Raw genomic sequence first — 15099 nt, 5'->3', positions numbered from 1 at the left:
AAACTGCACTCATGATATATTTTTCTACTCAATATTTATTGTTCTACTCAGAAGAGAAGTTCCTAAGGTTCTTTTTTTGCAAGAAACAAGATTACATGCAAAGGAAATGGAGAGATTGACGTATAGATTGGGATATGAAAATTGTTTGGCAATAAGCAGTGATGGCAGAAGGGGTGGTATTGCTTTATTGTGAAGGAAGGATGTGGACATTACAGTTCTAAGTTTTTCAAGATCACACATTCATGCACGGGTTAAGGCTTGATTTAGCAAATGCAGAATGGTACCTCACTGGTATATATGGCAATCCTGAGGCCTCGAAAATACATGAAACATGGGCTCTAATCAGAGCTTTGAAAGTGGTTTCTTCTCAAGCATGGGTAGTGTTGGGGGATTTCAATGAAATCTTTGGGTTGTCATGAGAAGTCTGGGGGATTACAGAGGGTAGAGAGGCAAATGAAGGATTTTAGGGATGTTTTGGATGATTGTGAGTTAAGGGATCTTGGTTATATTGGCCCCCCTTTCACTTGGTGTAACAAAAGAGAACCTGCATATAGTATCAGTGAGAGGTTGGATAGGGTCCTCTCAAATCATAGGTGGGGTTTATATTATCCTGTGGCTCGAGTCCAACATGTTGTAGCTGCATACTCAGATCATCTGCCTATTATTCTTAGAACTCATGAGGTACAGTTCCACGGGAGGAGTAAGAGACCATATAGGTTTGAGGCTATGTGGGTGGACTCACCTGATTGGAATAATGTTATAGAGAATGCCTGGTATGAGGGACAAGGTGCTGATGGCTACAGTGTAGTGATGAGAAAGATCAAATGTTGTGGTGAAAAGCTTACTATCTGGAACAAGTCAAAGTTTGGGCATGTGAGGCAAGGACTAGAGAAAGCAAGATCAAAATTGAAGTGGTTGCAATCTAGTGATCCCTGTTTTCAAAAAAGGGATGAACATAGGAAGGCAAGAGCAGAAATGCAAGTTTGGATGGAGAGGGAGGAGATCATGTGGAGACAAAGGTCTAAATCCTTATGGCTGAAAGAGGGGGATTCAAACACCAGGTTTTTCCACAATAAGGCTTCTCAAAGAAGGAAGAAAAACTAGATAAAGGGACTAAGATGGGAGAATGGATACTGGAAATTTAATGAGGAAAGGGATAATTTGATTCTTGAGTACTTTAGTAATTTGTTAAAGTCCTTAGCTGAGAAAGGACAAATGGATTTCTTAGATGGAATAAGGGGAAGGGTCAATGCTGAAATGAATGATAATTTGGTGAAGGAATTCAGGGAAAAGGAAGTGGTTTTGGCTCTACATCAAATGGATCCCAATAAATCTCCAGGTCCCGATGGTATGGCACCTCTCTTTTATCAAAAATACTGGTATGTTATTGGCAAGGATGTCACTTGAGCAGTTCTACTGGCTTTCAATCAAGGTCAGTTTCCTAATGATTTAAATCATACGTACATTACCTTGATTCCAAAGAAAAAACAGGCTGAGAGGATTGCAGATTACAGGCCTATTAGCTTATGTAATGTCCTTTATAAATTGATCTCAAAGGTTTTAGCTAATAGGCTTAAAGAGATATTGCCAACTGTTATTTCCAAGTCACAATCTGCTTTTGATCCTGGTAGATTGATAATAGATAATATACTTGTCTTATGAGTTAGTGCATTTCATGAGACGGAAAAGAAGTGGAAGGAAAGGCTTTATGTCATTAAAGCTTGATATGAGTAAAGCTTATGATAGGGTGGAATGGAGTTCCTTAGAAGTTGTGATGGAGAGAATGGGGTTTCATGAGAAGTGGATTAAGTTAGTTATGGGGTGTGTTAAGTCTATTTCTTTTTCCATATTGATGGATGGTGAACCAAAAGGCCCTTTGTTTCCAACTCGAGGGATTAGGCAAGGAGATCCATTATCTCCTTATTTGTTCCTCCTATGTACTGAGGGGTTAATCACTCTCCTACAGTAGGCTGAAACATCAAAATTGAAGGCTTGAAGATTTGTCCTAGTGCTCCCAAGTTGAACCATATTATGTTTGCAGATGACTATTTGCTGTTTTGCAGGGCAAATGTACAGACTTGTTTGAATATACAGCATCTACTTGGCATTTATGAAAGGGCATCTGGTTAGAAGGTCAATACAGAAAAGACCTCAATGCTTTTTAGCAAAAATGTTAATCCAAGTAATCAGCAGGAGATTATGGACTTATGGGGAGCTCAAAAATTTCAACAATATGACAAATACCTTGGGCTACCTCCTATGGTTGGAAGAGGGAAGAAGCAAGCTTTCTTAGAACTTAAACATAAGGTTTGGCATAAATTGAAGGGGTGGAAAGAGAAGTTATTGTCCTAGAGAGGTAAGGAAGTGCCGTTAAAGGCTGTTGTAATGGCCATCCCTACTTATACTATGAGCTGTTTCAAGTTACCATCTACTCTCTGTAGTGAGTTGGAACAGTTAATGGAAAATTTTTGGTGGGGCTAAAAGCAGGAGGAACGAAAAATTAGATGGGTATGATGGAAGAGAATGTGTAAGACAAAGGTGTTAGGAGGGCTGGGTTTTAAAGACGTGAAAATTTTTAACCAAGCTCTTCTTGCAAAACAAGCTTGGAGGATCATGACAGTTGAGACTACACTTCTGCACAAGCTGTATAAAGCAAGATATTTCCCTTCCTCTAATTTTAATAACTCAAGGCTGGGATCTACACCTTCATACGTTTGGATGGGCATTTGGGAATCAAAAGATGACATGCTGAGGGGTTGCAGATGGAGAGTTGGGGATGGTAAGTCAATAAAGGTTTGGACAGATCATTAGTAATATTGAGAGGTCTACAACTTTGCATTCCAATGGGCATTCTAGAGTTGGTTATTGAAAGTGGTTCTTTAATGCTGGTAGAGGAATTAAACAATACTTTGGAGTCAAGGTTAGCTTGGGGCAATTTAGTTCATGAAATGAAAGAGTTGATGAAGAGAATACCAAGATGTTCAGTTCAACATAAGGGGCGCATGGCAAATTAGGCAACTCACAACTTAGCAAGATATGCTAAGCATCTAGAAGATTTGATAGTTTGGTGAGATTCTTTTCCTGAATGTATCTCTCAAATTATTTGGTCTGAATCTGTGATGTAATTTGTTGATGTTTTAATGAAGAAAGTGCTATGTTTGCTATATATATATATATATAAAAAAAAAAAAAAAAAAAAAAAACCAACTCCATATTTGTACAGCACACTAATGGTTTTTGAATTTTCTTTTTCATCAATATTTGCTGCATGCAAAATAGTTCGTCATGACCCAATAAAATCTCGTCAAATTCTTTAAACGGTGCAATGAACAAATTTTTTATTAGAAAGATATGGTAGATCAGTTTATTAAGGCTGTACGTTCAACTGAATCAGGTTTTCTACGTTCGTTCCGAAACTCGTATAACCAGGTTTCGATTATGATTTCTAATTCTGAGAAAACCTGGACCAAAAGCTTTATCACCCAAAATCAGCCCTACCCGAGCCGGTTACGGGTATGATATCCGGTTACCGGATTTAAAATTTGGTATTCTAATTTTATAAAAATTTAAATCTAAATTTATGAAAATTTTAAAAGATAGAAAGATTTCGAGTGAATTCTCCTATTATATGTACTAATTCTTTAATATGTAAAGTTCTTGAAATAGGAGCTTTGTTTATCTTGAATCATATATATACCATTCAATCATGTATTAAATGATCATGAGTTTCATCTTTTAAGTTTAAAGTAATTTGAATGAGCATGTTAGTAAATATTAGACAAGTTGATATTTTATAAGTTCGAAATACTTTTGCATCCATTCTTCTATAATGTTTCGTCTTATCTTTTCTATATAAATCGAAGAACGTCGTCATTAGAACTCCCCACAATTAATTATAGATCACATCCTTAAAAATTAGTAATTCTAAGAATGAAGCCTTCACAAGGGGGCTACTACAATCGTTAGCTCTTTGTAATGGGAAGTGCAACTGTGTATTTTGATTTCGGAGGACTTTCATCCCTCCACTGGGAACACTAGTTTTTGTTTCTTTCCGAGTAAAACTTCAGAATTCATGATGTAAAGCATGTAGTTAATAAAAGCAATGGAAATTAAGGATAAAGGCCAAATAATATATCTTAAAATCTATATTTATTCATTTCCATACACATCATGCTTGACACTTGGGAGGCATCGACCTCATGATGAAATGGGCCTTCTCTTGTATTTGAAGACAACATATATATATAAACGATGCATGCTAAACTAGAGACAGATATAATGGGAATATCAATATATATATATATATGATAAACGCTTCCTCCAAAAAATTAGAATTTCAATGTATGGAAGCATATGGATACAAGGTAATTGCTTTGCTAGCACCTCGTACGGATTTTCGCGTCTCAATGAGGAGGGAAGCATCCCTGCGCTGTGCAAGGGTGAGTTATAGGGGACGGGGTTCCCTCGACAAAACCCCTAGCCACTGCAATTAGGTAAAAGCTAATTAATTATTAAATAAATAATAGAACTAATTTATAGCTAATGATGCATCAGAAGTACTTTGAGATACCGTTTGGACGCAGAGATATGAAATTCTCAAAACTTTTTGTAACGTTCGAAACAATATTCAAATATAAAATAATTTTTAATTTAAAATTTTCAAATTTTTTATCTCTGCCTAATCATTTTCAAAACAAAAGTCCATACAAATTTTACAAACTTCAAAATAAAATATAAAAATCAATACACTATATTTTTATTTAATTTTTGACTTTTTTCTTAAAATCTAATAAAATATCTCAACTCAAACTAATTTATTACTATTCAGGTACTTTTGAGATACATAAATTGTCCAAGCCCTTAATCCAAACATCAAAGACTAGATCCGAACATACATGGATATATGTGAGAGAGAGAGAGAGAGAGAGAGAGAGAGAGAGAGATCAGCTAAATTACCCTTAGGACTAGAAATCAGCTGTCGAGGGGAAACAATATGGTTAGCAAGGATGAGAAACGCAATGAAACAAAACATGACAACGGTAGTAGAAAATCTGAGAGCCATCCTGAGTTATGTTAATGGGAGGCAGATCAGGAATCCACACCGGCCTCCTCCTTTATATAACTTTTCATCTACGAGCAGATGTACCTAGGTCTTCAAAGTTGGCGTAGTCAAGGCTTGCAAAACAAGTTAAAACATTAAAAAGAAATGAAAAAAAGAAAAGTTTGAATAACTGATGAAAACACCCTCCAAATTTAGTACTGATTGTATTCAAATTCTAACTACTTTTTCTTAATCTCGATTTTAAGAGATTCTATTTTTTACCCTCTATGTATAATATATATAGTCATGTTGTTAAATAAGTTTGGTTTATAACTGCAATTGCATTGAAATGCCACCCAAATTAATATAAGTTTGGTATATATTCAAATGACAAAGTTCGACGAAAGTTCGTGAAAAAGCAATCATCTTCCCAGTTGGTTACACATTTTCGTTTTCCCAGCCCTAGATCATGTGACGTGAAATGAAGCAATAATGAAACTAGTAGACAAGAATTTTCAACCATGAATTGCTGAGAAATTACTGGGAAGCCAATGGGGGACAAGGTCCACCTGCAAGGCTGTGACCCGATATATATTTTAATTTGCCTATTTTATATATCTCTCTTTGATTTTGATAGGCTGATAGTTGCCCACAATTTATAATTGGCATGAGCTGATGCTCTTAAATAACCAGTTTTATGGGGTGTTTTGCAAATTGTCAACAATTTTTTAATAGATTTTTTTTATATATCATTAAATTAGAATTTGGACTAATTTAAAAATGTTATGGTTACTACATTTTATTTTCCTGTTTTATTCCAAGAAATTAAATTAGAATTTAATATTCACATTAGATTATTTCTTTTGCAAATTTTGTAATTTTTGGGTGAAACATATTTAACAAAACACCCAATGTTTAGTTGATAGCTGGCTACACAGTATGCAATTGCGCTACGTAAAAACTTTTAAATATATGATATTTCTACTATACATTATTCAGCAAAATACAAAACTTAGACCTCGTTTTGGGAATACTGTCATCTCAAAATTTCTCATAATTTTTTTCCAAATATAACTCAAACAAAAACACTCACTACAAGGATTTGGGCTTTTTGCAGCGCTTAAAAACGCTGCAAAAACTCTCCAAAAACGCTGTAATTCCTCAATTCCAGCGTTATAAACTCCCTTGCACGTTCGACAGTATTAACCCTTTATTTTTGATCTATTCCAACGTAACAATAAAAACGCTGCAATAGCTATCAATTACAGCGTATTAATATCGCTGTATTATATTCACTTTCACGCTGCAAAATTCATCCACAAATTCGGTATTTAGCGCTGCAAAATATCAATTAGAGCGATAATGATAAGTTGCAATTGGTATAAAATTCGCTGCAATAGGTGACCCGCTCAAGCAGCGTGTGTATGTTTTCGTTGTTTTTATCCTTAATTGCAACACTTTAATTCGCTGCAATAGATCTCGTATCGCTGCAATAGAAGTTTGGATAATAGCAACAATTACTTATAACGCTGCTGTTGCTGATATTTGCAGCGACAAATACACGCTGTAATAGGGACAATAGCGCTGCAATAGCATGATATCCAAAGCAACAATTATAAATTGCGTTGCTTTAGATCTTTTTAGCAACAGCATAAAAACGCTGCAATTGAAACATAAGCGCTGCTATAGATTCCAATCAAAAGCATCAAATTTTTGTCTCGTTGCTTTTAAAGATATTTGCAACGTTTAAAAACGTTGCAATTACGGTGAAACTAAGGCAACAAATTTTATAAACGTCTATTTGCAGCGTGCTATGTCCGTTGCTTGAGGAGGTTTGCAACGTCAAAAAACGCTGCAATTAGGGATTTGCAGCAATTTTATTGTGCTTTTGCAACGCTTTAGGTTTACATTCGCTGGTCAATTGCAGTGAGCAAAAATCGCTGCAATTGACATAACACAATTTTTTTTTTCCCGCTTCGGCTATCTGAATTGTCCATTTTTCACACTCAACTAAATTATTAGTATTTAAATCACTAAATTATTTATACGTCTAATCTAGTGACTAAATTGAATTACTTATATATGCCCAAAGACCCTGATGAAATAATATATTAATTTTGTCCCTATACCTTAAACACAGTTTTTAAATATTTCCAATACTTGTTCACCTACATGAAACGGCCACAATTTGCCCAACTATCCAATATTAAGTACTCCCATAAATTACTAGAATAACATAATACTAAAACCTGGAACTTTCCTTAGTTGCACTAATGAAAGTGATGGATCAAATTATAAAAAAACCATTTCCTTGTGATATAATAAATCAAACACATTCATGTATCTAATCCCAGTTTAACATGAGACCTTAATGTAGTTATGGGCTATACATTGGGGTGGACCACATGGAACCTAAAGCTTCAAGTTACGAACTACTAAATATATAGTGCACAATGTCCGGCTCTTTTATATTTAACAATGTTATCTAGACCAAGTGCACCTGGGCATTGGTGGTGCATGCTAGAACAACTTCATCGTGAACTGCGTCATGTGGGGGAAACTACTTTTGCAATCTTGATAACGTCTCTCTCTCCAACAAAACCTGGCAGGTGGGATAAAATGACTAGTCAACCAATTGAAGAGTACTAATTTGCATGCATGCTCGCTGGAAAACAGAGTAAGAAACAAAAAAAATTCCCCCAAGAGCAGCAAGATACCCAAAAAAATAAATAAAACACACATCTCACATCTTAATGATAGAAACCATAAATTACAGGGATGCTCTAACTACACAATGACTAGTAGATTATCAAGCATATTTAGATTATGATCTAGACCCTCATCCATCATGTTACCAACCTGCACTGTCATTGGAAACGAAGTTATTAATTAATACCCTTATGCCCACTTTTCAGAAATTTTGCAGGAATAAGTATGCTATTGTCATTTCTTTTAGGATAAATTACTAACTGCAGCAGATTCTATAAGTAATTTTTTTGTAACAAACTGCAGCAGTTAAAGAGGAACAAATCTGTCTGTCTTGCCCACGAGTGAAGTTCTAAAAAAAGGTTATGGTTCAACTTCCATGCAAGTAACTTTGAGTGTGAATCCCATCAAATAACAATATGACAAACTAAACAAGAATTAGAACTATGAGATCTAACATACTGAACAGTAAAGATAATAAATTCATTTGATGAAGGTTTGAAGCATGGCCCAACATTGGGATAGTATGTATTAAAACTGGAAATTTCAGTTTTAATACATGGGATATTGTTAATGATATTTACATGGTTCTGCTCTTAAGATGTTAAAGAATCCTATTTGTTATTAGGAGGAAAAACCAGATGACTAGACCATAAGGTTGGACCAAATGCTAAACTTGAGTGTTTGATTGGTTCATGTAACCCAAAACTGTTTAAATATATCACACCGAGAAATACATTCAGAATTGTAGTATCTCTCAAATCTAATTTTTCCCGTCATTTAATGCAACAACCTAGCTAATTCACTCTTATGGATTTCTGAATGTCTTCAATGTGTAAAAGCCCTAATGGCAGAATCCATTAATGCAGTGAAGACTCCATACATCAAATTCAACCCAACAGATCATATAATATCCGGTTTCTTCTTTGACAAAGTTAGTGATGTGTACCTGTTTACTGATCTTCACAATTCCCTCCATGGATTCAACAACTTTTGTTTAGACCTCAGGTTGAGTCATGGCTTCTTGGAATTTCACATTTTTTGGCATGCACAAGGAGATTTTAGTGAGATAAGTTGCATGTACAATTAAATAATCAATCCTTCAGCTAATTTATATTGTTTTACAATCTCTCATGACTGGCAAAATAAAATACATATTGGTTGTGAGGCCCAAATCATCTAAACCTGCATATAGCACATTATTGGCTGCATGATGCCTTTGGTTATAGATAGTGATCTGCATCACCGCTTAACAGACCATAACATCTAACTCTTTCTACCTAAATACCATTTAGTAGGTAGAAATATACAAGTTAACATGAAACAGGTATAAGTCCCAAAATTCACTCTTAGATATCCTTCTAACAATACTGAGAAATCAAATAGAAACACGGTTCAACTGAAATCAACCTATTGAACACAGCCAATATCATCAATGTCACAGTATATAGCACATGCCAACTCCAAGTTTATAAACATTCCTAAAATTTTTGTAATAAATTTCTGCAGTGAAATGAGACATTGGAAATATGGTCAGATTGATAGAGCACATGCCAACTCTAATACCCATTTTGATACAATCAGCATTTGTGTTACACCCAACACAAACATAATCAGAATACAGCATTTTTTCTACATATAGATTGTTTTTAGGCCACTTATATCAGTGGCCTGACATATCGGAAATCTCAAAGCAAACTAGTTCACCACTAATATTGTGTTTTACCCATACCCATAGAATTTAAAAAATAGAAACTGATTGATCACAAGGTACCAATCTGTCCAGTATTTATATAAACCATCACTATACATTGTGCATCATTATAAATGCAGAGTATAATGCAAAATTAGCTTCCACTTCCGATCAGCTTCCTTAATGAACTGATACTTTGTTACTTCCATTCAAATAATTTCCTCAACTGTAAGACCTATTCTGAAAATGAAGACATTTTTTGAATCTCTTTGAACAATGGTCAAAAAAACCATACCTAGAGAATATTTCAGGGGTCGTTCTCATGTTAAATATGCCAGGAGTATACCAATTGCTGCAGAATATATCATCATGTTAAATATGGTACTATCTGGGTAGTTGTTGGTATATGGCGTTGAAATGCATATAAAGATGCTAACAAGAATTAGAACTAGAATGGAGGTTATGGAAGCGTGTAGTTGGTATATATAAGTAATTTTTTCTCCTTGAAATTAAGATACTGATTTTCTGAAATCGCTGCAAAATGCGAATTTGAACTGCAATTGCTAAACGAAGGTACATCCTACACCAAGTATGGAGGTTGTGAAAGAGGAAGGATGTGTGATAGTGACGTGGATTCATGTTTAATGAATCCAATCACAAATGACTTGTAGATGTTAACAGTGTATGATGAACATGTATATCATGGACAACTTTTCCCCAAATTGATAATCCAATAGGTAGAAGGCTCACTCACCCCATAAAGTGAAATGAGATTTTAATTTTATACCTGTAACTTGGCGTGTTGTGATCGTAGGGGAAACGGTTTTACGTCAAAATCATATGTATTCAGAATAGCTTTACACTAGCAGGACACAATACTGTGCAAGGAATGATAATCAGGTTAGTGACATACAAATTCCTTATGTACGCAATCATCCTCTCAGAATCTAAAGGGATAAAGTGAAAAAATGACATGCACGTTTAGATATCATATATGTATTAAATACAAAACTTTACAAAAGGGTGTATTATATTTAGACATTTATAATACACATAATTTCTGATACATTAGCCACCATCCAACTTCAATAATTTAGCGAAATGGTAAAAATGGTGCAATTTCCAAAAATAAAAATAAGAGCTTCAAAAATGTTTGAGAAGGGTAATATTGACCCCGCTGGAAATTGCCTTGACGCACAACCTTGCATATACATATACTCATAATAAGGCTGGACTTAAAATATTAGTGTCACAAAACCAATTGCAGGAAAACCAGCTGGAAGGTAGCATTGCTAAACTTCACATCTTATGGAATTATGCCGACAAGCATGAGGGAAACCCAACAGAATTGAAACTACCATATTGCTACCTATTGAAACATATGCTAGCATGGTTTGTTCGTAAAGTATAAAATATATCAATCAAGGCATATTATAGTGGTAACTTAAAGACATATACATAATATTACCTCGAAAAGGGCCCCTGTCCGCAAGATAATAAGAAGAATCGCCCAAATAAAGCTCCAAAAGTTGCACTTCACCGTTTCATGGCCAAATTTTCCTAGGGTACAAAACAATGATGGCATTTGGTTAGGAAACAACTATGCGGCATAAATAACATGCAAGACTTGAATACGTATACCCATATATGTATTAAATTTCCAGAGAACCTAATATCAATACCAAAAACATATATATAGAGAAAAAAATTACAGATAGGAAAGACTGCCACATCCAAGTTAGAAATGCTTGCTACTTCAAAAAGATATGGTAAGAGGAGTGTTAAAACTAGTATATACATGTCAGTGTATCTTGTAGGATTTTATAACACTATCTAAATTTATGTATCTAAACTAGTATGAACATTAAAGGTTCGAAAACAACCTAATGAGTAGTTCTCTACAAGGTCGGTTCCCCAACAATTTTCTGTAACCTAACCTAATCTTATTGTTACATTAGAAAAAGATAATGAGTAGAGCTAAATAGTAATAGGTTTTGGAAGGATACTATCCTGGTCTAGAAACAAGATGAGATCAACTAAGGGAGGAGCTGGGAGCAAAATATAATAGCCAGAACAGCCAAGGACTTCAAGTGCATTTATATATCCCTCTTTTAAGTTATTTTAGATAAGTTTAGATAAGATAGAAGATACTCTTTTTTGTATGAAAAGAGAAACATTTCCCAAACAATAAAGGAAAAACTTTGGATAAAAGGGGAAATATTGTAAAATGAAAGTAAAGGCGTAATAAGATCAATGTCAGCTAGATTCTTCATGGATGGCTGTAAAGTTATACAAGAAATAACAAATTGAAAGTACAAGAGGGAAAATGAAATATCTTTAAAAGAATCAAGGGATTTAGTATGTGCTTGAGAGAGAGTGAGAGAGTGAGAGAGTTTAACATATCTCAAAACCTAGCAAACCAGGTCATCAACGCTGCTATACCGAAAATCTTACACAAATTCCTAATCTTTGGGTGCAAACAGATTAATACTGGATAAGTGCTGAACATCCTATCATATGCCCTATGTGAAGCTGCCCAATTCAGGTGAAGATTATCAGTTTTTATTAATTAAGATTAAAATGTATTTAATCTTAATTAAATACAGACATAGATATCATTGCCTGAAATTTTTTACAGGGGTTTGGTGCAGAGAATTTGTCACTCCGAAGTACATAGGTCTGGGGAGTAGGCACAACATTCATCATGAAGAATGGGAAAGGAAATCTGGAGACACTTCCTCACCTTCCAACAGACTGGCCTCAGTGCTGTCACAGCATACGACATGTGACAGTAATTACAACTATGGGATACTGATGTCTAATACTCACTAAGGTTGATCCATTTCTTGCAGAAGATTAAATTGTAGAAACTGATCAAAGAGCAAACAGATTTGATGATCAATAAATATAGCCAATTGCTGGTTTTTCTTTCTGACCTTAATTCAGTTAAATAACAAAGTATCGCTGCATGGAAAATCCATTAATGATGATCATGTGGGAGATCATCATGTCATTTCATAATTTTAAATGCAAATAGCACCCAAATCCAAAACTGCACTAGTTTGTTCTGCTCTGTTTCAGTACGAGGATAGTGTATCAATTATGTTGGCATTTTAAAGGTTTGGGATTCAGAAGATTGGGGGATTATCAAGCAGTTACCGAAAGTAACATACACAATGCCCTATTGTCATTTGTTGAAATGCTCCTGCAGTTATATATAAATACCAATATAATTGCAGAGTAATCATCATTAGCACGGCATTGATTGTAATTATTGTAATACTAATTACAATAAAGCTAGAGGGGGAAGAAAGGAACTTATTCCTTGTCGGCTCATGTATGCCCCTGCGTCTTAAAAGAACCACGTTTAATTGCTTAAACGTTAAAACAAATAGTGAGGAAGAAAGTTTAAATATATAACCCCAAAAGCCAGGATTGAGAGTTTGATAGGCAGAATCCCATCTAATCTCAGTCTCAATGAATCAGCAGCAGTCTAAAGTAAACTTATGTTTATTTGAGTTGTTTTTTTTTACGATAAATATAGGCCAAATATTTGAGAATTTTTATTAGGTGTCTAAATCATGAAATTAGTGGACACGTGTAAGACTTATAGCAGAGTAATATTTGCTAGCGTGTTGGAATTACAGCAGAAACATACAAGTTTTGTGGTTGACATCGAGACAATGCCTACCTAGGCATTGGCCCATGACCGGATCTGTTTTAAGGGATCTTAGTGGGTAAATCACGTTCTAGCATGATAATAACTTCAAAATAATAAACAATGTGTGGTAACCTTGATATACACGCACAATGTGACCATTTGAAAAAGAGAACAAGCTGTTTTTCTTACAAGAGAACAAGGGTTTGAAGAGCAGAAATCGGATCTGCCCCTTATTCTGAAAAGTAGTATTTACAGTTTTTGTGGAAGAGCACAAAACTACAGCAGTTTCAGTAGGTGGTCAATTGCAGTGATTTTTATTCATGAATTTTGGATTGTTTTTTAAATACTTATGGAATCTTTTATACCTAGTGTATAAGTGAGTCTTTTTAGTTAGTAGCATTCCTAACATGACAAGGCAGGGGGTGCTGGTTACTTAAACCTGTTAAATTTATAAATGCGGTTATTTATTAACTGTCAAAGGCTATGGGTTTTACGTACTAACTCGAGGGGCGTAGTAATAAGTATGATAAACATAAACAATCAACGCTGTAATAGGATTCTATATACTTTGTAGCCAAAACAGAAGAAAACAAGGGCCAAACACTTCAAATAGAATTCAGAGGTGTCACAAGCCAACAAACTCTACCTCAAGTGACACTCGGAGGAGGTAAGGTAGTGGGTTCAAGATCATTGGATTTATGTACATATGATAACTTTTTACTTTTCAGTTTTAAGTTATATATAGCACATAACACTTGTGTTGCACCCCTCGTTTTACTTATCAAAAACAGGTATCACATAACACTTCTGAATATGACCTCCATATAACTTGTGCATTATACAAGCATTTTGGTTTTACATAAACCTGAAAAACCAAATCCAGAAATAGACCACAATCCTTACGCATAAATAAGTAATGTGACAACTAGCTAATGAGCACAAACGATTCATTATAGTGCTTATTTTTTTATAAGAAAATCTTCTAACCTGATCCTTCTAGATTTACAGACAGTACTGTTCCGACACACAATACATGTGCTTTGGTTTTCCACTATTGTACTAAATGGGGACAATGTTCATGAGTTTCTGTCTTTAATTCATCACACATAGAACGTCCCTAGGTGTTATGTATACAACCAAGTGTACACGGGCTTTGCCTATTTTCAGATTTGTAATATTTTTATCTTGGCCACCCAAATTAATCAACAGATTTACAGAAGTACTGTTATCCATAAATCACCAAGACATCAAAATTCACTATGACCTTGTTTCCACCAATTCCTAAAGAAAAGGGCATCAGGGATGCTCTGTAGAATAAAACGGTATTAATATGTAACAATGTAATCCCATCCAACAGATTTAACCACTAAGCCATATGCAACTACATTATTATTTTATATTGGTAATCTTATTCTTGTAAAGACCTGATACCTCCCGTTGAGAATGTCCCTATTGGTCAACTTGATAAATTAGGAAATAGACAATGGAAACAGAACATTTTTAGAGCGAAGTTATTAAGCCAAAGACAAGCATGTTCACTGCTAACAGTCATCGAGTCTAATATATTGTTCACCCTATATTAGAACCACCACATTGCCACCATCAATTCCTCTAGCAAAGTAATGCTGAGGAAGCTTTCGGGGCTTGGCAAGTATAATCGGAAATCCTTCATAAGTCAGAAAAGAAAATAAAACACAGATGGCATTGAATTTCAACATGCAAATTCAAGGTTCACGGAAATTAGCTTTGCAACGTAAGATAACTTTTGGCCTACAAAGGTGCTTAATACTCCTTAATCGAATAATAGATCTGATTATATTCTCATTTCATTACACAGTTGAGGTGACCTGAAGCACCTTCATACCAGAATAGCAAAAATCAGCAGAATATACTTTTTCTAGGCTATTCAAAACCTATCTTCACATTGGATAACTAGTCATCTAATTAGGGATTTCAACACTGCAAAATTATGCTAATCAGAGGACACACAGGTACAAA

At 34.8% G+C, this 15099-nt stretch overlaps 1 protein-coding gene and 1 long non-coding RNA gene across 2 annotated transcripts; one reads left to right on the top strand and one right to left on the bottom strand.

Moving 5' to 3' along the window:
- Positions 1-396: 396 nt before the first annotated feature.
- LOC122282166 lies at positions 397-1104 on the top strand. Its single transcript, XM_043094120.1, has one exon. The coding sequence runs from the start codon at positions 397-399 to the stop codon at positions 1102-1104; it is 708 nt and encodes a 235-aa protein (XP_042950054.1).
- A 3028-nt stretch (positions 1105-4132) lies between these two features.
- Positions 4133-5269, bottom strand: LOC122282782. The gene is made up of 2 exons (XR_006230466.1): positions 4957-5269; positions 4133-4483 (listed from the first exon to the last, which is right to left on the bottom strand). It is a non-coding gene; the product is annotated as an uncharacterized LOC122282782 (long non-coding RNA).
- Between the last annotated feature and the right edge of the window lie 9830 nt (positions 5270-15099).

The sequence above is a fragment of the Carya illinoinensis genome, chromosome 11 (genome assembly GCF_018687715.1).
Source record: "Carya illinoinensis cultivar Pawnee chromosome 11, C.illinoinensisPawnee_v1, whole genome shotgun sequence".
Classification (NCBI taxonomy): Eukaryota; Viridiplantae; Streptophyta; class Magnoliopsida; order Fagales; family Juglandaceae; genus Carya; species Carya illinoinensis.
This window is presented reverse-complemented; position numbering and strand designations above follow the sequence as displayed.